This window comes from Hemiscyllium ocellatum, chromosome 39, assembly GCF_020745735.1.
Source record: "Hemiscyllium ocellatum isolate sHemOce1 chromosome 39, sHemOce1.pat.X.cur, whole genome shotgun sequence".
NCBI lineage: Eukaryota > Metazoa > Chordata > Chondrichthyes > Orectolobiformes > Hemiscylliidae > Hemiscyllium > Hemiscyllium ocellatum.
In genome coordinates, this window is record NC_083439.1 from 39,009,770 (window position 1) to 39,029,751 (window position 19,982).

Genomic DNA, 19,982 nt, shown 5'->3' on the forward strand with positions numbered 1-19,982 from the left:
CATTACATAAATATATTTTATTCACTTTCACAGTCAAAATATAAATTACATTCAGCATTACAGGGTCACTAATGAAGATCTAAAGTAATGATACAGATGGAGAGGGACTAATGTATCCAAATTTGCAGATGATTCAAAAACTAGGTGGTAATGGTTGCCATTAAAATAGTGACAACAAACAGGACACTATGTTAAAGGGACATGAATTAAAGAGATTCTACATGAGAAATAAAATGACAATGGCTCAGATGAATGTTTAAAAAGCTCAATGCATTTTATTCAAGAACAAAATGGATAGAGGAACTTGCTGTTCTACTTTGAAATCTTCAGAGGATCAAAGCTTCCAGATCAGCCAAAGGAAGCTAGTCTGAAGTGTCTAACAACAGATCATTGAGTGAGGTAACACTGTCAGTGGATTGGGAATTGGGTTTTAATATCCATTGACCAATATTAGTACCTCTCACTATGCTTGGTCAGTCAGGTTACTTCAACCCACAGCATGTTACCAAAGATGAACCTTTGCCACTTGATTTAACCTCAAATTACAAAGCATTAATATAAATTTGATGGTGATTTGAATGTATGTAACTCAATGTTCCTCCAAAGAAACAAGGAAGCAGGATATTACATTCAGCCCTCTGAGCCTGTGAAGCCTTTCAATTCCATCATGGCAGACCTGTAGCATCTATCCATCTGGACTCTAACTCTCAAAACCGCTTCCCAATGAAACTTTCTTAACTGATCCTGAGCTTTACAGAAGAAAGACACTGAAATTCAATTTAATGTGCTGGCATTACACTAAATGAATTGTAATGATTCAAAATCTTACCTTTCGTTTTACATCTGATGCAATACTGAACAATAGTGACCAATAAAAACTCAGCTCAGTTATATAGTACCAATACTGTGATGGTAACAGTGTCTGTCAAGAAAACAAAGAAACATGAACAAAATGACATTCTAAGGCTCATTTATAGTCAGTTAGATAGAAACAGAATTAATGCTTCAAGTTTAGGGTGATTTGTTCAGAATTGTGGATGTTGTGATCAGTTAACATTATAGAAATTACTAAGTGTTGCATTCAACTGATTTCTGTATAAGGTGCACTATCCCCAACAGCAGGTTAACATCTGGACAGCAACTTTAAAACTTCCCTCAGGGTCATTCTCAATGCTCCGGTGTCTTCGAGCCCACCACAGTATTAGATGCAATATGAACTTTACACCATACTATCTTATTCTGAAGGCTGTACACAGGAAGATCAGGTTGAATGTAAAATGGACAACTAAACTAATCCCATTGGATTACATAGAACATAGAAGGATACAGCACAGTACAGGCCCTTCGGCCCTCGATGTTGCGCCGACCGAATCCTACCTAACCTATACTAGCCCAATAACTTCCAAATGCCTATCCAATGCCCGCTTAAATGACCATAAAGAAGGAGAGTTCACCACTGATACGGGCAGGGCATTCCATGAACTCACAACCCGCTGTGTGAAGAATCTACCCCTAACATCTGTCCTATACCTACCACCCCTTAATTTAAAGCTATGTCCCCTTGGGATTCTGCCCAAAGAATTGGGATCAAACTGCATTAGTTATGCTACAGTTTAATTATTTAATCAGCAAGTTACATTGTTGTAAATTTAATTTAATTGCACCTATGTCACAATGATACAACTTCTTCCACATACAGGTTTAACTTTCCAGCCTGCAGTGGGAATGAGCTGACTGGATACAGGGAACCATCCCTGTCAGAGAGTAACCAGAGGCACGGCTGAAAAAGATCATGCTACTGTCACAATAAAGGGATTGACTGGAGGTAGTCAAAATGATCAGAAGTAGGATTCTAGTTTCAATGCAGGAAACAATTCAATGATCTAATCAGGTCAGGAAAAGGTAAGAATTCATTTGCAACTGAAAATGTGTTCAATACCCCTTTGCTATGTCAAGCTGTAGAAATCATGCCATTCTGCAGCAGGGAAAGACAATGACAATGGTAATGTCAATAGACTAGTTATCCAGAACACCAGATGGATGTTCTGGGGATGTGGATTAAAATCCCACATGGCAGTTTTCCCCAGGGTAGAGGAGTCCAAAACGAGAGGGCATTGTTTAAGGTTAGCGGGGAAAGATTTAAAAAGGAACTGAGGGACAAGGTTTGCACATGGAGGGTGGTGCACCAATGAAACAATTTGCCAGAGGAGATGACAGAAGTACAATTACAACATTTAAAGACATTTGGACAAGTGGATGAATAGGAAGTGTGCCAAATGCAGGAAAATAGGACTAGTTCAGATTGAGAAACCTGGTTAGCATGGATGAGTTGGGCCGAAGGGCATGTTTCTGTGTTGCATGACTCGAGAACTCGAAATGCATAAAGCAACCTAAACTTATGGTGACCATTCAACCACTTAAATGGTTGTTTCTTAACATGGGGATGGCAAACAAATGAGGGCGCGCGAGAGAGCGAGAGACAGAGTGCACTCGAGAGCGCGAGCGCGAGAGAGAGGAGTGCGAGCGAGAGGGGGACCGCATGCGCGAGAGAGGAGGGGAGCACGCACGCGAGCGAGGGGGAGCGCCATGCGAGAGAGAGCGAGAGAGGGGGAGTGCCCGTGAGAGAGAGCGAGAGAGGGGGAGTGCCCGCGAGAGAGAGCGAGAGGGGGGAGCGCGCGCGCGCGCGAAAGAGAGAGAGGGGAGCGCGCATGCGAGAGAGGGGGGAGCACGCGGGTGAGAGAGGGGGGAGCATGCGCGGGAGGGGGGGGAAGCGCATGAGAGGGGGGGAGCACGAGAGAGAGAGACGGGCGTAGCGTGAGTGAGAGAGAAAGAGGGAACGCGAGAGGGGGGGGTGGAGTGCAAGAGAGAGAGAGAAGCGCGAGAGAGGGGGGGAACGCAAGGGGTGTGTGAGAGAGAGACGGGGGAGAGAGAGAGAGACGGGGAGAGAGAGAGAGAGAGACGGGGGAGAGAGAGAGAGAGACGGGGGAGAGAGAGAGAGAGAGACGGGGGAGAGAGAGAGAGAGACGGGGGAGAGAGAGAGAGAGACGGGGAGAGAGAGAGAGAGAGAGAGAGAGACGGGGGAGAGAGAGAGAGAGAGAGAGAGAGAGACGGGGGAGAGAGAGAGAGAAAAAAAGAGGGAGCATGACAGAGAGAGAGAAAGAGGGAAAGCGAGAGAGAGAGGGGAGAGCGGGCGTGAGAGAGAGAGAAAGAGGGAAAGCGCGAGAGAGAGGGGGGAGCGGGCAAGAGAGGGGTGGGAGAACGCGAGAGAGAGAGTGACAGAGAGAGGGGGAGCGCGAGCGCGAGAGAGAGGGGGGAGCGCGAGAGAGAGGGGGGAGCGCGAGAGAGAGGGGGGAGCGCGAGAGAGAGGGGGGAGCGCGAGAGAGAGGGGGGAGCGCGAGAGAGAGGGGGGGCGCGCGAGAGAGAGGGGGGAGCGCGAGAGAGAGGGGGGAGCGCGAGAGAGAGGGGGGAGCGCGAGAGAGAGTAGGTGGCAGTAAGAATTGACTGAGGAGGGGTCTAGGAGAAGTCAGCTCATAACTGAGAAGGTGTCATGGCAGACCCAGTGTCAAAGTGCAGTGAAGAACAAGTGGGCGTGAGCGAGGTCGAGCCCAAATGAAAGAAAAAGATTGGAAGAGAAAAAGGAGGTGGGGTTCGTGGGCGACAGAGACATAGATGTGCTGCCAGTTTTATTGTATGATCCTGCACAAAGGATTATAGGGTAGCAGAGGGAGCATAGTCTGAATAGTTTGCCCATTTTTGTCTAACTTGTGGCAGTTACCCTTTAAACTGGAAGCATTTTGTATTTATTCCCTCATTCCATCAGAATTCTGCACAATTATTTAATTAGTATCACTTTTTGCCATTATTTATATAATAAGCAACACCTTTCTAATCCGGTGTAAAAAAAGTGGTCCAATAGCATTCTTTTCTCCCAAGTGGACAGCACGGTGGCACAGTGGTTAGCACTGCTGCCTCACAGCGCCAGAGACCCAGGTTCAATTCCCGGGTGGGTTGCGCTTCGGAGGGTCAGTGTAGACTTGTTGTGCCGAATGACCTGTTTCCACACTGTAAGTGATCTAATCTAATGACTTGCCAGCATTGAGCTATTAAATCCCTGAACATTAGATCCACTGAGCAGACACTAATCATTCCTTTATTTGAATCCATATCCCCAAAGTAGCTGCTCTACACAGATCTAGGCCATGGCAGGAAACTCCCAGGAGAACAGAAGGAAATGCTTTAAAGATGTCCTCAAAGGATCTCTAAAGTTAAAACTTCAAGTCGACTCAGGGCAGTCCTTGCTTGTGACTGACCAAAATGGAAAAAGGAGCATATGGAGAGACATGGAACACAGATTTTATGGGGATCAACCAGGGGGAGATGAGACACTGAAGGGAGTGCACACACCTTCAAACAATCCCATGTACTCAACCGTCCAAACACCAGCTGCCCTCTATGTGACAGAGTCTGAAGATCACACATGGGATTTATCAGATGTCTCAGAACCTACTGAATAGAGTGAGAGCAGGGCAACCTCGATCCTGGGAAGGCAAACCCCATATCTGTGCTAAATATCACATTGCACCAAGACCTAAATTCAAATAATGAAGGATGCTTCGATTTCAAGAGTCCCCAGTACAAAGTATTGAAAGTAGACAGGAACCACAGTTAACAGTTAAGCACTCAGAGTGACTGACCTGTTTAGGATATCCTACCCACACCTCCCATGTGTCGTAAAACCATGGCTTCTGTAACAGAATAGTAAAATAGCATTAGCATCATTAACAAAACACTTCAATTATCTACACACTGATTCAAGGGAGCACAAGGGAAATAAACAAGGCAACCTAAATCTCTTCTTTACAATGCAAGTGACAGTGCAAGAACTGATAATTTTCTGTCACCTGTCACTGCCTCAATGTCTCTCATCTTCAAGACTATTGTATTGGTTCAAAGTACAGTCATTGGTTATCCTGGGATGATGCAGTTGCCAATTTGTGCAATGTTAATCGACTCTCTGTACACAAGTGTAGGGACTCACTGAAACCACGTTTTACTTTTTCACAGGGCTGTACACTAACTTCACCAAAATAAACCATTTGGAGAATCAACTTATATAATAAAGAGAACAAACATAATTTATTTGGTGTTGCTAATGCAGGAAATGCCATAAAGGGCTTTCCAGGAGTGAAATGGTGGGACACAGAACGAACTCAATTTCTCTAAAAGACCCAAATTTAAATAGCATCAAAAGAGTTTTAAATGTTCCCAGCACATACATTGAGCACTTACTGTGCAGTAAATTAAATGCAGTTGAAAAAGCTTGCATTGTCATATACCATTTTTAATTTTAGACATCCATTCCATGTGTTAAACTATGCACAGCACACTCTGATTTTAGATAGAACATAGACAGTACAGCATAGTACAGGCCATTCTGCCCACATTGATGTTGTGCCGAGCATTTATTTTAATCTAAGATCAACCAAACCTCCACACCCCTCAAATTTACTGCTGTTTATGTGGTTGTCCAGCAGTCGCTTAAACATCCCTCACGTCTCTGGCAGTGCATTCTATGCAACCACCACTCTTTGTGTAAAGAATCTACCTCTGACATCTCCCCTATACCTTCCTCCAATCACCATAAAATCATGACCCCTCGTGACAGCCATTTCTGCCCTGAGAAAACATCTCTGGCTATTCAACTCTAAATTGAATCAGGAGCTGAAATTGGCCTGTCGCAAAGATGTTACAACAGTTGTTATGGGGGATTTCAACATGTAGATAGACTGGGAGAATCAGGATGGTATTGGACTTCAGGAAAGAGACTTTGTGGAGTGCCTCCGAGATGGATTCTTAGAACAGCTGGTACTGGAGCCGACCAGGGAGAAGGCAATTCTGGATCTGTTATTGTGCAACGAACCAGAATTGATCAGGGACCTCGAAGTGAAGGAGCCATGGAAACAGTGACTGTAATACAATAAGCTTCAATCTGCAATTTGAAAGGGAGAGGGTACAATCGGTAGTGACAATATTTCTGTTGAATAAAGGGAACTATGGAGCTATGAGGAAGGAGCTGGCCAAAGTTCAATATTTCAATACCTTAGCAGGGATGACAGTGGAGGAACAATGGCAGATATTTCTGTGTATAATGCAGAAGATGCAGGATCAGTTCATTCCAAAAAGGAAGAAAGATCCTATGAGGAGGCAAGGGTGGCCATGGCTGATGAGGGAAGTTAAGAAACATATAAAGTCAAAAGAGAAAAAGTATAACATGGCAAAGATGAGTGGGAAAACGGAGGACTGAGAAGCTTTTAGAGAACAACAGAGGATTACTAAGAAGGAAATACGCAGAGAGAAAAAAAAAGAGGTATGAAGGTAAACTGGCCAAAAATATAAAGGAGGATAGTAAAAGCTTTTTTAGATATGTGAAAGGGAAAAAAATGGTTATGACTAAAATTGGGCCCTTGAAGACAGAAACATGGGAATATATTATGGGGAACAAAGAAATGGCATAAGAGTTGAATGTGTACTTCAGATCTGTGTTCACTGGGGAAGACACTCGCAATCTCCCTGAGGTAACAGTGGCTGAAGGACCTGAACTGAAGGGAATTTATATTTGCCAGGAACTGGTGTTGGAGAAACTGTTAGGTCTGAAGGCTGATAAGTCCCCAGGGCCTGATGGTCTACATACCAGGGTACTGAGGGATGTGGCTCTAGAAATCGTGGATGTGTTGGCGATTATTTTCCAGAGTTCGATAAATTCGGGATCAGTTCCTGCAGATTGGAGGGTGGCTAATGTTGTACCACTTTTTAAGAAAGGAGCGAGAGAGAAAGTTAGAAATTATAGACCAGTTAGTCTGACCTCAGTGGTGAGAAAGATGCTGGAGTCTACTATAAAGGATGAAATTACGACACATCTGGATAGTAGTAACAGGATAGGTCAGAGTCAGCATGGATTTATGAAGGGGAAATCATGCTTGACTAATCTTCTGGAATTTTTTGAGGATGTAATCCTGAAAATGGACAAGGGAGATCCAGTGGATGTAGTGTACCTGGACTTTCAGAAAGCCTTCGATAAAGTCCCACATAGAAGGTGAGTGAGCAAAATTAGGGCGCATGGTATTGGGGGCAAAGTATGGTTTGAAAGTTGGTTGGCTGACAGGAAACAAAGAGTAGTGATAAACGACTCCATTTCAGAATGGCAGGCGGTGTCCAGTGGGGTACCGCAGGGATCAGTGCTGGGACCGCAGCTTTTTACAATATATATTAATGATATAGAAGATGGTATTAATAGTAACACTAGCAAATTTGCTGATGATACTAAGCTGGGTTGCAGGGTGAAATGTGAGGAGGATGTTCGGAGATTACAGAGTGACGTGGACAGGTTAGGTGAGTGGTCAGATGCATGGCAGATGCAGTTTAGTGTGGAGAAATGTATGGTTATCCACTTTGGTGGCAAGAACAGGAAGGCAGATTACAAATGGAGTCAAGTTAGGTAAAGGGGCAGTACAGAGAGATCTGGGTGTTCTTGTACACCAGTCAATGAAGGCAAGCAAGCAGGTACAGCAGGTAGTGAAGAAAGCTAATAGCATGCTGGCCTTCATAACAAGAGGGATTGAGTATAGAAGCAAAGAGGTTCTTCTGCAGCTGTACAGGGCCCTGTGAGACCGCACCTGGAATACTGTGTGCAGTTCTGGTCTCCAAATTTGAGGAAAGACATTCTGGCCATTGAGGGAGTGTAGCGTAGGTTCACGAGGTCAATTCCCGGAATGGCGGGGCTATCTTATGTTGAAAGATTGGAGCGACTGGGCTTGTATACCCTTGACTTTAGAAGTCTGAGAGGAGATCTGATTGAGACGTATAAGATTATGAAAGGATTGGACACTCTGGAGGCAGGAAACATGTTTCCACTGATGGACGAGTCCCGAACCAGAGGACACAGCTTAAAAATAAGGGGTAGGCCATTTAGGACAGAGATGAGGAGAAACTTCTTCACCCAGAGAGTGGTGGCTGTGTGGAATGCTCTGCCCCAGAAGGTAGTGGAGGCCCAGTCTCTGGATTCGTTCAAGAAAGAGTTGGATAGAGCTCTCAAGGATAGTGGAATCAAGGGTTATGGAGATAAGACAGGAACAGGATACTGATTGAGGATGATCAGCTATGATCATAATGAATGGTGGTGCAGGCTCGAAGGGCAGAATGGCCCACTCCTGCACCTATTGTCTACTCTATCTATGCCTCTTGTACACTTCGATCAAGTCACCTTTCTTCCTTCTTCTCTCCATTGTGAAAAGCCCAAGCTCATTCAACTTCTCTTCATAAGACAAGCCCTCTAATAAAGGTAGCATCCCAGTAAATCTCCTCTGCAACCTCTCTAAAGCAATTACATCCTTCCTATAATGAGGCAACCAGAAGTGGATACAATATTCCAAGTGTGGTCTAACTAGGATTTATAGAGCTGGAGCAAATCCTGTTAGTGAAAGCCAAAACACCATACGCCTTCTTAACAATCCTATCAACTTGGGTGACAACTTTGAGGGATCTATGTACGTGAGATTACAAATTAGATTACTTACAGTGTGGAAACAGGCCCTTCGGCCCAACAAGTCCACACTGACCCGCCGAAGCGCAACCCACCCATACCCCTACATTTACCCCTTACCTAACACTACGGGCAATTTAGCATGGCCAATTCACCTGACCCGCACATCTTTGGACTGTGGGAGGAAACCGGAGCACCCGGAGGAAACCCACACAGACACGGGGAGAACGTGCAAACTCCACACAGTCAGTCGCCTGAGGCGGGAATTGAACCCAGGTCCCTGGCGCTGTGAGGCAGCAGTGCTAACCACTGTACCACCGTGCCGCCCATCTCAAAGATGGACTCAAAGATCTCACTATTCCTCTACACTGCCAAGAATCCTGTCTTTAACCCTGTATTCAGCATTCAAATTTGATCATCCAAAATAAATCACTTCACATTTATCCAGGTTGAACTCCATCTGCCACTTCTCAGTTCAGCTCTGCATCCTGTCAATGTCATGTCGTAGCCTGCAACAGCCACTCAACACTACCTACAATAGCACTGACCTTTGTGTCATCGGCAAACTTACTAACCCACCCTTCCACTTCTTCATCCAAGTCATTTAGAAAAACTACAAAGAGCAGAGGCCCAAGAATAGATCCCTGTGAGACACCACTGGTCACCAGCCTCCAGGTGGAATACTTTCCATCAATTACCACTCGTCGTCTTCTTTCAGCTGGCCAATTCTGTATCCAGTCAGCCAAATTTTCCCTGTATCCCATACCACCTAACGTTCTGAATGAGCCTACCGTTCTGAATGAGCCTATCTTACAGAAATCCATATACACCACATTCACTGCTTGACCTTCGTCAACTTGTCACATCCTCAAAGAACTCAATAACGCCTGAGGTATGACCTGCCCCTCACAAAGCCATGCTGACTTCCAAATGGTCATAAATCCTCTCTCTCAGAATCCTTTCCAATATCTTGCTTACCACAGACATAAGACCAACTTGTCTATAATTTCCGGGAATTTCCATATTCCCTTTCTTGAACAGAGGAACAATATTCGCCTCCCTCCAATCATCTGGTACTATTCCCGTGGAGAGGGAGGATGCAAAGATCATCGCCAGAGGCACAGCAATCTTAATCCTCGCTTCCCGTAGTAACCTTGGATAAGTCTCCAGGACCAGCCCAGATATATCTACCTTGGTACTTCCCAGAATTTCCAACATATCCACTTTCTTAATATCAATCTGATTCAAGCCTATTAACCTGGTCCATGGTTTTTTTTCTATTAGATTCCCTACAGTATGGAAGCAGGCCCTTCGGCCCAACCACACTGACCCTCTGAAGAATAACTCACCCAGACCCATTTCCGTCTGAACCTAACATTACGGGCAATTTAGCATGGCCAATTCACCTGGCCTGCACATCTTTGGACAGGAGGAAGAAATGGGAGCACCCGGAGGAAATCCACACAGACACTGGGAGAACGTGCAAACTCCACACAGACAGTTGCCCAAGGCTCGAATTGAACCCGGGACCCTGGTTCTGTGAGGCAACAGTGCTAACCACTGAGCCACCGTACCGCTCCTTTCTGGTGTTCTGATTATCAAGGCCAGAGGAATGAGACTTTATGTGTATACACACAATGTTGAATAAAGAACTTTAATTTTCAACTAGCAGCAATCGAGGTCCCTTTCTCTTGTGAATACTGAAGGAAAAAACTCATTTAGGACCTTCCCTACCTCTTCAGACTCCAAGCATAAATTCCCTCCACTGTCCCTGATTGACCCTACCCTCACTCTGATCATTCTTTTCTTCCTCACGTGAATGTACAACGCCTTTGGGTTTTCCCTAATCCTTCCCGCAAGACTTTTTTGTGTCCCCCTCCTAGCTCCCCTCAGTACATTTTTAAGTTCTTTCCTAACTACCCTGTAATCCTCTAAAGTTGTGCTAGATCCTTGCTTCCTCAACCTTAATTTAGCTCCTTTCTTATTCTTGACAAGAAAATCCTCTTCTCCTGTCGTCAATAGCATATTGAAGTGCTGTTTGAAGACTTTGGGACATTTTACCACCTTTAAGGTGCCTTAATAATGCAAGTCCTTGCTATCCAGCGATGACACTTGAGATTTTGCATTTTGACTCAATTATGCAAATGGTCATAATCTTCACATGATCAGCAATAGGTCCATAACAATATGAACTGTAATATGGCAGCATATTAAACAGGAGGGAACCAAATACCCTTGCAATGTTGAGAAATGAGATGAATGAGATTTTACATATATACATAGTGTTTTGTAAAGTGCTTTAATTTTCAACTAGCAGCAATATGGGTTTGCAAAAGCAGAAATTGCTGGAAAAGCTCAGCAGGTCTGGCAGCATCAGTGGAGAGAAATCAGTTAACTATTCTGGTCCAGTGACCTTTCCTCTGAACTGGGGGAAACGATCACAGGATCCGAAACATTAACTCTGATTTCTCTCCACAGGTGCGACCTGACCTGTTGCGCTCTTCCAGCAATTTCTGTTCATGTTGCAGATTTCCAGCATCTGCAGCTCTTTCAGTTTTTATTTAGTGTATAGGTTTGGTCTATTTTGTGTGAAGGGGTTTAATAATGAATGCGATCAGTCTTTTCAGAACCTTGATTTTAAACCAGGGCAGGAGAAAGTGAGGACTGCAGATGCTGGAGACCAGAGTTGAAAAGTGTGGTGCTGGAAAAGCGCAGCAGGCCAGGCAGCATCCGAGGAGCAGGAGAATCAACGTTTCGGGCATAAGCCCTTCTTCAGGAATGAGGAGGGTGTGCCAAGCAGGCTGAGATAAAAAGGTAGGGGGAGGGGAATTTGGGGGAGGGGCGCTGGGAATACGATAGGTGGAAGGAGGTGAGGGTGATAGGCCGGAGAGGGGTGGGGGCGGAGAGGTCGGGAAGACATCTGCATGTCAAGAGGGCGGTGCTGAATCTAGGGGTTGGGAAGTTCTTCCTCCAGGCGTCGTGTGGCCAGGGTCTGGCGATGGAGGAGGCCAAGGACCTGCATGTCCTTGGCAGAGTGGGAGGAGGAGTTAAAGTGTTCAGCCACAGGGTGGTTGGGTTGGTTGGTGTGGATGTCTCAAAGGTGTTCCCCTGAAACGTTCCGCAAGTAGGGCCTGTCTCCCCAATATAGAGGAGATCACATCAGGTGCAGCAGATACAGTAAATGATGTGTGTGGAGATGCAGGTGAATTTGCGACGGATATGGAAGGATCCACTGGGGCCTTGGAGGGAGGTGAGGGGAGAGGTGTGGGCGCAAATTTTGCACTTCTTGCGTTTGCAGGGGAAGGTGCTGGGACTGGAGGTTGGGGGGTGTGCACCTGACGAGGGAGTCGCTGAAGGAGTGGTCTCTCCGGAATGCTGATAAGGGTGGGGATGGAAATATATCCCTGGTGGTGGGGTCTGTTTGGAGGTGGCGGAAATGACGGAGGATGAGACTATGTATCCGGAGGTTGGTAGGGTGGAAGGTGAGGACCAGTGGGTTCTGTCCTGGTGGCGACTGGAGGGGCGGGGTTCAAGGGCAGAGATGTGGGAAGTGGAGGAGATGCGGTGGAGAGCATCGTCAATCACGTCGGAGGGGAAATTGCGGTCTTTGAAGGAGGAGGCCATCTGGGTTGTTCGGTATTGGAACTGGTCCTCCTGGGAGCAGATGCGGCAGAGGCGAAGGAATTGGGAATATGGGTTGGCAGTTTTTACAAGGTGAGAGGAAGTGTAATCTAGGTAGCTGTGGGAGTCGGTCAGTTTGTAGTAAATGTCTGTGTTGAGTCGGTTGCCCGAGATAGAAATGGAGGTGTCTAGGAAGGGGAGGGAGGAGTCTGAGATGGTCCAGGTAAATTTGAGGTCGGGGTGGAAGGTGTTAGTAAAGTGGATGAACTGTTCAAGCTCCTCGTGGAAGCACGAGGTAGCACCAATACAATCATCGATGTAGCGGAGGAGAAGGTGGGGGGGTGGGGCCAGTGTAGCTGCGGAAGATGAACTGTTCCACATATCCGACGAAGAAGCAGGCATAGCTGGAGCCCATGGCTAGTTCTTTGGTTTGGAGGAAGTGGGAAGATTGGAAGGCGAAGTCGTTAAGAGTGAGGACCAGTTCAGTCAGTCAAAGGAGGGTGTCAGCGGAAGGGTACTGGTTGGGTCAGCGGGAGAGGAAGAAACGGAGGGCTCGGAGGCCTTCGTGATGCCAGATAGAAGTGTATAGGGACTGGATGTCCATTGCGAAGATAAGGCGTTGGGGGCCGGGAAAGCGGAAATCATGGAGGAGGTGGAGGGCGTGAGTGGTGTCCCGAGGTATGTGTTGAGGTATGCAGAGTTGAGTTCAGTGGGCCAGGAGCAGGCTGAGACAATGGATCGGCTGGGGCAGTCGGGTTTGTGGATTTTGGGCAGGAGGTAGAAACAGGCGGTGCGGGGTTGTGGGACTATGAGGTTGGAGGCAGTGGATTTAAACCAGGACAGCTTTACAGAATTTTTAAAAATTTAATTCAAAGCTTTCGAATGTAGTTCAAAGATGAATTGACTGGTATCAGGTACAAGAATACTTTCTCCCAGAAAAATAACTGTTCAGAACAGTCAAGGGGATAAATTATCTCTAAGCCCTGTAGTTTGTGAAAGCCTCCAAACCAAGGTTGCTGGTTAGAACTCTGTATTGGTTATTAAGAATGCAGAGAAGTCTAAGAGCTCAGTTATGAGAGTCCAAAAATAATGCAGGAACTGATTACACAACCTTACCACGAGATACCAAACTCCAGTTCCTCAGTCCCGCTTTCTATTCTTAGTAGACTATACCTACAAGAAATATTTTCTCTCTCTCTTCAGCTACTACTCACTCAGTCTGCAAACCTGCTTCTTGAGCAAATAAGCCTATGTCACTTTTTGATTTGGGAAGTCACCTCTGGAGCTCCGCCCTTCGATTCACCTCCCTGCCCGGTTTGCTCTGACTGACCTTGTCCCTCAGGCATTTATCCTTGACCGATACTGATAAGAAGCAATTAAGTCAATCTATAGATTTGATAGGAAAGGTAAATTTCTCTGGATTTTGATCGACTGTAAAGGGATGATGTCAGGAGTAAATAGGACTTTATTTTTTACCACTTTGTTGAAATCTTTTAAAATGGTTATATTTAAAGAATGTTTTTGTATTATTTATTTTGTTGCGTTCATGTAGCTTCATTTTATTTTATTAAAACTGAATTTGTTGCCTGGCGTGGTCATCTTTCAGTGAAAGACTGCCACTTTAAAGTCTAAATAATGACCTATCAAGCCATTCTGGGATCTGACTTGCTGAGTGGTAACATCAGTGAGATCTTAACAACTTTCCCTTGCATTACATATAGCGGTTTGTAAAATAATATGAAGTGAATTACAACTAGTTTCCCAGACATGTTCCAAATGTTTGACATCCTGTACATTGGCTGTATATTAAGTGCTTTTAGTGAAGACAGTTCTGGGATAGGGCAAATATAGCCACATTAATACAGAGTTCAGTGTAATTGGGACCTTGGTCTCATCCAATAGCCAACCTCACTAACGTTCTGCTATTGTTCCCTGGTGTGGACCTCTGATGGCCAGGCCTGTGACAGGTGGAATCCTTGACAATACGTGGCTGACCATTCCCCTGGTGATCAGGAAGAGTGTCACCAAGCTCAACAAAGTAAGTTTATTAGGTTCGCTTTTGAAGGTGTCTAGTGGATTGCATTAGGTCTCATTGACATGTTTATGGCGAATGCCTACTCTTTGGATTGGTAAAAATGTGGAGAAAGTGACGACTGCAGATGCTGGAAATCAGAATCAAAATGCGTGGTGCTGGAAAAGCACACCCGGTAAGATAGCATCCAAGGAGCAGGACAGTCAACATTTTGAACATGAGCTCTTCATCAGGAATGAGGGGTGACCCAAGGGAGCTGAGAAATAAATGGGGTGGGTGGGGGCTGGGGGCAAGGTAGCTGGGAATGCGATTAGTAGATGAAAGTGGGAGGGGTGAAGGTGATAGGTTGAAGAGGAGGGTGGAGTGGATAGATGGGAAGGAAGATGGACAGTTAGGACAGTCCAAAAGGGTGGTGCTGAGTGGAAGAAGGGCAGATCTGGGATAGGGTGGTGGGGGGAGAGGTAGTGAGGAAACCAGTGAAATTGGCATTGATCCCAAGTGGTTGGAGATCCCAAGACAGAAGAGGAGGCGTTCTTCCTCCAGGTGTCGGGTGGCTAGAGTTTGGCAGTGGAGGCGGCCCAGGACTTGCACGTCCTTGGCAGAGTGAGAGGGGGAGTTGAAATGGTCGACCACAGGGCAGTGGGATTGTTTAGTGTGCATGTCCCAGAGATGTTCTCTGAAACGTTCTGCAAGTTGGCGTCCTGTCTCCTCAATGTTCAGGAGACAACATCAGGAACAACAGACACAGTCGATGCCGTGTGTGGAAGTACAGGTAAATCTGTGTCAGATGTGGAAGGATCCTTTGGGCCTTGGACAGAGGTGAGGTGGTGGGGGGGTGGTATGGGCACAAGATTTGCACTTCTTGCGGTGGTAGGGGAGGGTGCTGGGAGTGGCGGGCGGGATGGCATGGACCTGACAAGACAGTAGTGGAGCAAATGGTCAGATAAAATAGTGTGGCTGTTTAATAATTTGCATAAATCTACTGGAGTCAGGCAAATACGTCAGCTGCCCAATAAACAACATCATTAAAACAACGTATCATGTGTTACATGCATTCAATACACCACATATGCTTTAACTTCTGTGGCCATAAGTGCCAAATGTGCTCCAAACTTATTGTGAATGAGAACTTTGTGGAGCTGGGAAAGAGACTTGAACACATCAAGATTGATAAAGATTTGATCAAGATTGATATGTGTTGGAAATTTTGGCAAACATTAAAGTTGGTAAGTCCCCAGTGCCAAACCAGATTTATCCCAGGCTGCTCCGGGAAGCAAGAAAGGAGGTTGCTAAGCCACTGGCAAAGATCTTTGCTTCCTCACGGGAGTCGTACTGGTGGGCTGGAGGGAGGCGAATGTTGTTCTTCTTTTCAAGAAGGGGAATAGGGAAAACCCTGGCAATTACAGACCAGTCAGTCTTAAGTCTGTGGTCAGCAATGTTTTGGAAATAAATGAGGGATAGAATTTATGACTATTTGGATTGCAGTCAGCACGGTTTTGTGAGGGTCAGGTCATGCCTCACAAATCTTACTGAGTTCTTTGAAGAGGTGACAAGACAGGTTGACGAAGGTCGAGCAATGGATGTGGTATAAACGGACTTCAGCAAGGCATTTGATAAGGTTCCCTGTAGTAGGCTCATTCGTAAAGTCAGGAGGTATGGGATACAGGGAGATTTGGCTGTCTGGATTCAGAATTGTTGGCTGACAGAAGGCAGAGAGTGGTTGTAGATAGAAAGTATTCTTCGTGGAGGTCAGTGAGTGGGGTTCTGCAGGGCTCTGTTCTTGGGCCTCTGCTCTTTGTAGTTTTTATAAATGACTAGGATGAGGGTGTTGAGAGGTGAGTTAGCAAATTTGTCGATGACTCAAAGGTTGGAGGTGCCGTTGATTGTATTGAGGGGTATCGCAGGCTGCAGCGTGATATAGACAAGATGCAGAGCTGGGCTGAGAAATGGCAGATGGAGTTCAACCTGGATAAATGCGAAATGATGCATTTTGGAAGGTAGAATTTGAATGCTGAATATAGGATTAAAGGCAGGATTCTTGGCAGTGTGGAGGAACAGAAGGATCTGGGTGTGCAAGCATATAGGTCCCTCAAAGTTGCCACCCAAGTGGATAGGGCCTTTAAGAAGGCGTATGGTATTTTGGCTTCCATTAACAGGGAGATTGAGGTTTTGCTGCAGCTGTACAAGAGCCTGGCGAGACCACAGTTGGAATATTGTGTCCACTTCTGGTTGCCCTCCTACAGAAAAGAAACAGTGGCTTTGGAGAGGGTGCAAAGAAGGCTTACCAGGATGCTGCCTGGACTGGAGGGCTTGCCTTACGAAGAGAGGTTGACTAAGCTCGGACTTTTCTCTCTGGAGAGGAGGAGAAAGAGAGGTGACCTGATTGAGGTATGCAAGGTAATGAGAGGCATGGATAGAGTCAATAGCCAGAGACCTTTTCCCAGGGCAGGATTGACTGGGACAAGGGGTCATAGTTTGAAGATATTAGGAGGAAGGTATAGAGGAGATGTCAGAGGTTGGTTCTTTACACAGAGAGTTGTGAATGCATGGAATATGGTGCCAACAGTGCTGGTGGAAGCAGAGACATTAGGGACATTTAAGCGACTGCTGGACATGCACATGGGCAGCAGTGAATTGAGGGGTCATAGGTAAGGTTGTTTTATTTTAGATTAGGAATAATCCACGACACAACATCGAGGGCCGAAGGGCCTGTTCTGCACTGTAATTTTCTATGTTCTATCTGTGTGACTAAACCCCAATGGTATTAATTTGTATCAAAGCAGGTAGTGAAATTACTTACATCAATCAGGACAGCAATACCACCAATAAATGCCAGGAGGTAAAATGTACATCGCCAGCTGGAAAATAAGCAAACAATTCATACATCAGAACAATTTCTCTTAAAAACAAACAGACAGCAAAGGGCATATGTACACACACACTGCAAAGCTGTTGGGTCTATTTTATCAGTACTGCCTTTTTGAAGCAGCTTTCTAACTAATCCCACTTCCTGTCCATTCCTTGTTGCCCAGTGTATTATCCTCAGGTAATATTACACATTGATGTCAGACCCAAGTGTTGTTGGAGAACCGAAACCAAGAATCACAGCCACATTAGGAGAACAATGGTTTTCCACTCTTGCTCATTACAGGTGCAAAACCATATCCCCTAACCAATTTAAAAAAAGAGATTTGCACAGAAGTTGAAAATCTAAAATCAAGTGGATCAGGTAGCATTAAGATATCGACATTAGTGGCTGCCTCCTTGGAAAGGTGGTTTCCTTAACAGATGCCGCCTACCTGGTGCAATTATAAGGGGACTGTGGAAATGGCAAGGAGAAAGAGTTAACACCCCTCCATCTGGCAGAATAAAAATCAAAGTGCACACTCTTTTGTCGAGTGATTTAATGTCCACAACCAGGAACTTCCATTCAAATCAGAATGATCATGGAGAAGGCAAGTTTGAGATTTCTTTACAACAGTGTTCATAATATGAAAACTCAGTGTTCAGAGATGTACCAAACTCTAACCTTACTGTTGCATTATTGAAAGACAATTCCATAAATCCACTGCCTCATTCTAGCCTGTCTTCTCCACCTGCTTTTCTGTACATGTCGCTCTCCTCTTTCTCATTCTTAACTTCATCCTTCTGTACTAATTTTATCCAGTGTGGGCCAGCTCCATGACATCAAAAGGTTTGTCCAGGGTATTGAAGCCCTTACATACATGGGGTGGCACAGTGGCTCAACGGTTAGCACCTCACAGTATGGGGACCCGTATTCCACCTTTGGGTGATGGTCCGTCTGGAGTTTGTGCTTTTTCCCCATATCTGTGTAGGTTTCCTACAGGTGCTCTAGCTTATGTCCAGAGGCGAAAGATATGTAGGTTAGATGGATTGGCCATGCTAAATTGCCCATAGTGTCAAGGGATGTATAGGTTATCTGGATTAACCAATGAATCTGCAGGGGCGAGTCTGGATGGCATGTCCTTCAGAGGATTGGTATAGACTCAACGGGTCAAATGGCTTGCTACCACATTGCAGGGATACTATGATAATGACCTCCCGACTCCTCAATATCTCTGGGATCACCCTGTGTTGACACAGTGTGGCCAAGCTGTAGAGACAGGTGAATTTCAATGGACACTTTTACCCTAAAAGTTCAGCCTTGTCCTTGGCACCAAATTCAGAATTAAATAATTATCCTTTCCCAAAAAAGCAGAACACTCCAAAGTAACTAATCCATTTATTAAGGACAAAGCTCTTATTTTAACAGCTAATGATACCTGGAATTACAACTGTAGAATACTAGATAGCAGAAGCTCTTCATATAGCTAACCACATTCTACTGTTCTCAAGTGATTTGCACCTTCCTCAGTATTATGATGGGGAGGTCAAACCCCTCTGTTAATTAAAACTAAAACACTCAGAAGTTTGTCTCACCTCGTAATCTATTAAAAGTGTGAGTGAGAGAAAGAAAACCCACTGTTCAAAATAAAATCAACAATTTATTTTCCGAACACTATACAAAAACTATTAACAAACTTAAGCCCACTTTTTCTTAACAAACCATCATCTGACTCCAACTCTACAAAAATGTTGTTCCAATAACACAATTACATTAAATTAATGTAATCTCTCCAAGTTTATACAGTCTCTTCTGTCTTCCTTCCATCCTTCCAAATCTGCTGTTTTCTTCTGTCCTTCAGATTCTGCTGTCTTCTCCCTGGGCTGTCTATGAGTTTTTATACTGTGACTCTCTTTGCATAAAATTCTTTGGTACCTTTAATAGTTGGTGCTTTCTGAGATTTCTTTCAGAGCTGTTCAGGGCTGTTGGCTCTATTTCAGCGGCAGTTGCTCTCCCCCCAATTTTCAAAACACTCATTTTTATACCCCTGATTATATCTGAAATTTTTACGGCCCGATTGGTTTCAGGCTGTCAACATCATCAGATTTTAAATAATCAGATTCAAAGATGGGCTTTGAAGGGAGTGTTTGGTTTGAATCAATTAGTCAGATTTGAATTGTCAAAACAGTAACCAAAACTCAGGTATCCATTTATAGAGTCATAGAGATGTGCAGCATGGAAACAACCCGACCATTCCGACCAGATATACCAACCCAATCTAGTCCCACCTGCCAGCACCCGACCCATATCCCTCCAAACCCTTCATATTCATATGCCCATCCAAATGCCTTTTAAATGTTGCAAATGTAGCAACCTCTACCACATCCTCTGGCAGCTCATTCCATACACGTACCACCCTCTGCGTGAAAATGTTGCCCCTTAGGTCTCTTTTATATCTTTCCCCTCTCACCCTAAACCTATGCCTTCTGGTTCTGGACTCCCCAACCCCAGGGAAAATACTTTGTCTTTTTATACTATCCATGCCCCTTGATTTTGTAAACCTCTATAAGGTCACCCCTCGGCCTCTGACGCTCCAGGGAAAGCAGCCCCATCCTGTTGCTCAGATCCTCCAACCCTGGCAACATCCTTGTAAATCTTTTCTGAACCCTTTCAAGTTTCACAACATTTTTCCGATAGGAAGGAGACCAGAATTGCACTCAATATTCCAAAAGTGGCCTAACCAATGTCCTGTACAGCCATAACATGACCTCCCAACTCCTGTACTCAATACTCTGACCAATAAAGGAAAGCATACCAAACACCTTTTTCACTATCCTATCTACCTGCGATTCCACTCTCAAGGAGCTATGAACCTGCACTCCAAGGTCCCTTTGGTCAGCAACACTCCCTAGGACCTTACCATTATGTGTAAGATAAGATTTGCT

The 19,982-nt window shown here is 45.1% G+C and overlaps 1 protein-coding gene across 2 annotated transcripts in view; it reads right to left on the minus strand.

Moving 5' to 3' along the window:
- Window positions 1-19,982, minus strand: part of cers3a (ceramide synthase 3a) — a 91,177-nt gene that overhangs the window by 20,488 nt on the left and 50,707 nt on the right. For both annotated transcript variants that reach the window (XM_060853246.1, XM_060853245.1), the window contains exons 5-7: window positions 16,993-17,050; window positions 4,695-4,745; window positions 830-922 (exon numbers count right to left, since the gene is read on the minus strand). In XM_060853246.1, the coding sequence (XP_060709229.1) occupies window positions 830-922; window positions 4,695-4,745; window positions 16,993-17,050 (202 nt within the window). The remainder of the gene's footprint in view (window positions 1-829; window positions 923-4,694; window positions 4,746-16,992; window positions 17,051-19,982) is intronic.